This window comes from Coffea eugenioides, chromosome 5, assembly GCF_003713205.1.
Source record: "Coffea eugenioides isolate CCC68of chromosome 5, Ceug_1.0, whole genome shotgun sequence".
Taxonomy (NCBI): Eukaryota; Viridiplantae; Streptophyta; class Magnoliopsida; order Gentianales; family Rubiaceae; genus Coffea; species Coffea eugenioides.
Window position 1 is genome coordinate 47,233,032 of NC_040039.1, and position 6,698 is coordinate 47,239,729.

Here is a 6,698-nt window from a genome sequence, read left to right on the forward strand (position 1 = left end):
AAAATCGTTGAAGGTGTCAAAATAGGTGGATTGGACAGATTTGGACAGTAATAGGTATAATTGGATCAACCCCTTTATATTCGTTTAGAGAAATGGATATGAATGGAGTATAAATGGGTATATCCAATTACCCATTTATAAGTCAGTAAGTCACTTACCGATCTACTTATTTTTCATTTTTTTGTATGTTGTTTGACAAGAAATAATATTATTTTATTGCTATGAAATTGATAATAAATTCAAATTTATCCGCTTAACACTCAATAAATATTGTTGAATTTAAATATATAATTATTTTTAAACGGGTGAGTCAAGTCAATATACAATCCACCAATTACATGATTTTAATTAGGTACTCATTTAAAATTAATGAATGGATTTAGGCAAATTATTAGTGGGTGAATTTGGCTGAGTCAACATAATTGGGTTGCAATTGACACTTTTAAAAATCACCAACACGTGTTTATAATATCTAGTGGTTGGTAAAGCTTATTGGCTTTAGGTTGGTAGAACATTCAAAAATTATGGCATCTCTTTATCGTCCATTGCATCGCGTTGGCATAGTACGTGTGCATGTTCTGCTTTTGATATGGCCATAGACTTTTCAACATCGAATTTCTGAGGTTCGATCATAGATGTGGCAGACCATCTGAAGAAGAGCAAAAGCAAGGCCAGTAGCATCTATCAAGCATCATCTGCCACGTTACGGAGTATGGACCTCTGGATACAAACCAACCCAACCCCAGCCCAGCCCAACCCAATCTCTAGTCTAGGATTTTGATTGCTGAGAATGTTTCTTATTATATTTTTTTCGCTAGGGACACGAAACCCATTTGATAACCTAACTTAGGACTTAAATTTAATAAAATTATATCTTAATATATTTAAGTCGTTTGATAATTAAAAATTAAAAATTTAAATTAATTAAATGACACTGAATTTTCTAGGTAAAACTTGCTTCCAAAATTAAGTGATAAACTATTCACTTATCATTGAATATGATATATATATTCAAATGTATTTGATTTAATATTTAACAGATCAATAACTTAATGGATTCAAACTTTAGGTTTTAAATTTCAGTTTTTAAATTTTAATTTTATCAAACGCACCCAAAATGTTGAAATCTTAATCAGATAATACTGATTTTTTGGGAAGACCAAAGGAAAATTGGAAAAGAAAAAAAAATGAAAACAAAATAAGCTTTCTTTGGTCTTTTATTAATGATTGCTGCCTAAAATTGGCAGGTGGATAATACGGGTTTATCTTTGGCCTTTTATCTGCATACATTTTTACATTTGTCACTTCTCTTACTCTGACCTTTATATACTCTTTGATTTAATTTTTACTACCTATGCCCATTAACCAATGCCTGTTATACAAAGTTACGAACCTAAAGAGACAAAAAAAAAATCTTCCTAAAGTTTTTCTTACTTTTAGTTTATCATCTCAATGAAAAACGGCTAATCCCTATTTGTTTTTGAAGTTTCCTACAAATGTGAAATAGCAACGGAATAAAAGAGTCAAATAAAATATGACTTTTTTAACGGGTACTCAATTAACACTTATTAAAACACTTCAATCATACATAATCTATCACGTGAATGCACACTAATAATTATTATCGTACTTTGTATTTGTACATTTTTCCTGTTTAATTTTAAAATTTTAAAATATTAATATTTTAAGCAGTATCGCGCAGACACGTGTTAGACAGATTCGTAAAAATATGAAACAAAGAATCTGTTCATTCCACCCATCAAAGGGTGACCAATGTACAATCCACACCAACCATTGCTTGCCCAAAGCAGCCAACTGTACTCCAGAAACAATTTGCAGTCTAAAATATAAATTGAATTTTAGATTTGCTGGTAGAACTAATAAGAAATCCCATCTAGATTTACAATTAAATATGTGCATTCATCCTTTAACTGTTTACACGTATTATGTGAGCATTTACACTGGGCTAGACAAATACTTTTCCAATTTCAGGGGGGCTTTATTTTTCACTTTCCATGTTTGCCCCCCAAAATCAGCCGACGCGTGGCGCTCAACTCCCTGATAGATGAGTGTGGTGGGCGCAAGTAACTATCTGCACTTGTCACACGGAATGCATAAGTTCTTCTCGCCGCCGACACCCCGGCCAGCACCACCACCACCGCGAAAACCGCGTGACGTAGTTGCCAGTTGCCACACCATATAAAGCCCGTTCTCGTAATTTCACACGACCCATGTTTTTTCCCCCTCGATCCACCCCCAACCGGTCCCATCCGAACACGCAATGAGAATTTTCACTGCTCTCTTTCTCTATTTCTCTCTCTCCCCTTGATCGTATTTGTACTGCATGTAGTCCTATAAATCAAGAAGAAAGGAGAGAAACAAAGACATTGCTTGACCATCCTCACTTCTCGCCTTGGTGTCTCTTCATCGCTCAAAAAAATTCTCTCTCTTTTTTTTTTTTTCTATATATTTGCTCCGCATTGTTTCATCTGGGTTAGACTTCAATTGAATTGAATTTTACCTGTAAGTTTATCATCTATCCAACTCAACTCCTTGGTCTTTTTTTTTGTTAAAAAAATATTTTGGTTATTGATTTTAGAATTCTGATGGAATTTATTATCTGGGGTTCGGTTATGATGGAAATAGATTAGATCTTTAGAGAAATGTGCTTAATTCTCATGCATTTGTGTATGATCTGTGATTGGCATTGCTTCATTTGATCCAGATCTTATTTTTGCATATTGTTTGTGGGTTTTGCAAATTTGTTTGGGAAGCTGCAGGTATTAATATTGGTACAGAAATTTGAACTAAGGGAGGGAAAGGAAAAATGGGTTGGTTTTTGTTTTCGGAAATTATTGGATGGATCTGATAGAATCAGGTGCAAGTTTGTTCCGAATTTTTTTTGGGGGGGGGGGGATTCTTTGATCTCTTTCCTTTTTAATATTTAAATGCGTTTGTTTTGGCAAGTTTTTGAGTTTTGTTTGCTTTTTGATGCTTATGGTGTTTAAGATGGTTATGATCTGATTGAAGTGCTTGTTATTTCATTGGCCTAACGTTTCCAGCTTGGTCAAGTACTATTTACTCATTCTTGAATGTATGTTGGGAGAAAATTGGTCTTGTAATCTTTCCTTGTCAACAAGTTGTTGCTACCTTGAAAGATTTAAGGAAAGTGCTGAATCATGCTGTCTGAGTACTGATGTCGGGCTTTTTTTGATTGATTTATGCTTGTTTATGAGGTATTTTTGTTTAAGCACCCTCACAAAGCTAGGGGGCAATGATTATTGTTTTGTAGCAATTTTTTTATAACTGTTGGCTGTGAGTGTCCGTTAATAGCATTATGGTATTGGCAACTACTAGCACAATGTCTTGAAAGGGCTTATTGCAGGTGGGGAGGGGATTGTTAGGAGTCGTGCATAAGATTTTCCATATTTTGATTGCCAGGGGATGTTTATTTGAAATGGATGTTGTAATTGATATTATCGCTTAAGTATATTCCTATAACTGTCTCTTGATATGAGGAACTGTGTTTTTGTGATTTGTTATTTTTAGAGGTGATTGAAATGGCGCCATACAAGCCGCAGAATATTCTCATTACTGGGGCAGCTGGATTTATTGCATCTCATGTTGCTAACCGGCTGGTGCGAAGCTACCCTGATTACAAGATTGTTGTCCTTGACAAGCTTGACTATTGCTCAAATATGAAGAACCTGCTTCCCTCTCAATCATCCCCAAAATACAAGTTTGTTAAAGGGGATATTGCAAGTGCTGATCTTGTCAACTACTTGCTTATCACTGAGTCAATTGACACAATTATGCACTTTGCTGCACAGACCCATGTTGATAATTCCTTTGGCAATAGCTTTGAATTCACCAAGAACAACATTTATGGCACACATGTGCTGTTAGAGGCTTGCAAAGTTTCTGGCGGTGTGAGAAGATTTATACATGTGAGCACTGATGAGGTCTATGGTGAGACTGATGAAGATGCCGTTGTGGGAAACCATGAAGCCTCACAACTCCTTCCTACAAACCCGTATTCTGCCACCAAAGCTGGAGCTGAAATGCTTGTTATGGCATATGGTAGATCATATGGCTTACCTGTAATAACTACGCGAGGAAATAATGTTTATGGTCCTAATCAATTTCCAGAAAAGTTAATCCCAAAGTTTATCCTTTTGGCTATGAGAGGGAAGCCTCTTCCCATTCACGGTGATGGTTCTAATGTACGAAGTTATCTCTACTGTGAGGATGTTGCTGAGGCATTTGAAGTTATTCTTCACAGGGGAGAAGTTGGTCATGTATACAACATTGGAACTAAGAAGGAGCGAAGAGTGATTGACGTTGCTAAAGATATATGCAAACTTTTTAACATGGATCCTGAGACAAACATCCAATTTGTGGAGAACAGGCCGTTCAATGATCAGAGATACTTCCTGGATGATGAGAAGCTGAAGGACTTGGGTTGGTCAGAGAGGACCGTATGGGAAGAAGGACTAAAAAAGACTATGGAATGGTATATCAGCAACCCAGATTGGTGGGGGGATGTCACTGGAGCGCTGCTTCCTCATCCTAGAATGTTGATGATGCCTGGTGGAATTGAAAGGCATTTGGATGAATCTGGATCTTCTGAAGTCTTAGAGAATTCTCATCAGAGCAAAATGGTGGTCCCTACTGCTAAGAGCAGCAACCCACCAAATAAACCAGTCCTCAAGTTTTTGATTTATGGTAGGACAGGGTGGATTGGTGGTCTGCTCGGGAAATTATGTGAGAAACAAGGGATTTCTTATGAGTATGGAATGGGGCGGCTGGAAAATCGGTCACAGCTTTTGGCAGACATTCAAGCTGTCAAGCCGACACATGTTTTCAATGCTGCTGGTGTTACGGGCAGACCCAATGTTGATTGGTGCGAGTCACATAAGACTGAAACAATTCGTACGAATGTTACGGGGACTCTCACCTTAGCTGATGTATGCAGAGACAATGGTCTGCTGATGATGAACTTTGCTACTGGATGTATATTTGAATATGATGCTGCTCATCCAGAGGGATCTGGTATCGGGTTTAAGGAGGAAGATATACCTAATTTTGCTGGATCTTTCTATTCAAAGACCAAGGCCATGGTAACGTCTCTTTCCTTGACAGAATATTCGTGTCTTGAAGAACTTGTACACATAGAATGTTGCTGATTGATCTTCTCTTTTTCCATACAGGTTGAAGAGCTGCTGAAAGAATATGACAATGTGTGCACACTCAGGGTCCGGATGCCAATATCTTCAGACCTCAGCAATCCACGAAACTTCATTACCAAGATATCCCGCTACAATAAAGTGGTTAACATCCCCAACAGCATGACTATCTTGGATGAACTTCTTCCTATCTCAATTGAGATGGCAAAAAGAAATCTCAGGGGCATATGGAACTTCACAAATCCTGGGGTGGTTAGCCATAATGAGATTCTGGAGATGTACAAAAAATACATTGATCCAGAATTTAAATGGGCCAACTTTACCCTTGAAGAACAAGCAAAGGTGATAGTTGCCGCTCGAAGCAATAATGAGATGGATGCTACCAAATTGAAGACCGAATTCCCTGAGTTGCTACCAATCAAGGAGTCGCTGATAAAGTATGTCTTTGAACCAAACAAGAAAACTTCTGCATAGAACGATTGCAAACCTCTTGGGGTTTGATTCTGCATTTTCCGTATTAGAGATTATATGATTTTGTACGTTAGTTTGTAGCCGTTTCTCATCTTAGCGTCAGCTCATTTTTTTCCATTGTTACAGATTCCGGATAGCTAGTAGGAATATTATCATGTTCTTTTTCATTTGTCTACGGACTAAAAGTTAGTTCTTTCCCATATGAGTAGGGCTTTCTTAAATTTCTTGCCCTATCATCAAGGCTTGTAACAGTTGGAATCTATCATATGATCTATATGTTCAATTGTCCTCTCTATATTTTCATCGATATAATACGTGGGATGCATTCATCGTCCCAAGACATTTGTCAGCCTTGGGCGCTAATGTAGATGATCTAAGGTTTCAATTATAACACTACTTGTTCGTCTGATTTATAGGTGGCAAATCAACCCATTTAATTAAATTTATCCGTACCCGTCCATGAATAGATGGATATGGGTATTTAAAATTTTTGCATATGGGTATAAATGGGTATTATTGGGTAATCCATCAAATCTAATTAACCCATTTAGAATTGTCTCTCTCCAAGTCTCCTGTCTTCCTCCACCTATATATATATTTTTTCAGATTTTTCATTTTGTCATGATGTTAATTACTTTTGTTTCATTATTATTATTATTTGTTGGTTTTATCTTATCATTTTATTTTTTCTTAGTTTGTTAACTTGCTCATTTTTCAGCATTACCAATTTATACATGAAAAAATGTTAGGGGTTCAAAATTTTTGGATTAAGTTTTTATGTTAGTTTTTATAGTACTTAGTTCAAATTTTTGTATTCTTATTATTCAATTATTAAATAGCATGCAACTTTGCGACATAAAGTACGGAAAGGAAAAAAAATTGATAATTAGGCTTATTGAACATTATAAGTAAATATTTAAAACTAATGATGGGTGCAAAAGGCGGTATAAATTGATAAGTTAGTTTACAAAAATGAATTTAAATGAGTTACAAAAGTTAAAATAAATGGATTATAAATGGGTAATTGGGTTACCCAATTCA

At 36.1% G+C, this 6,698-nt stretch overlaps 1 protein-coding gene across 1 annotated transcript; it reads left to right on the forward strand.

Moving 5' to 3' along the window:
* Positions 1-2,341: 2,341 nt before the first annotated feature.
* LOC113770928 (trifunctional UDP-glucose 4,6-dehydratase/UDP-4-keto-6-deoxy-D-glucose 3,5-epimerase/UDP-4-keto-L-rhamnose-reductase RHM1) lies at positions 2,342-5,964 on the forward strand. Its single transcript, XM_027315555.1, has 3 exons — positions 2,342-2,523; positions 3,550-5,120; positions 5,211-5,964. Exons 2-3 carry the CDS (start codon positions 3,561-3,563, stop codon positions 5,658-5,660), a joined length of 2,010 nt encoding a protein of 669 aa, XP_027171356.1. The 5' UTR covers positions 2,342-2,523; positions 3,550-3,560; the 3' UTR covers positions 5,661-5,964.
* Positions 5,965-6,698: the final 734 nt, after the last annotated feature.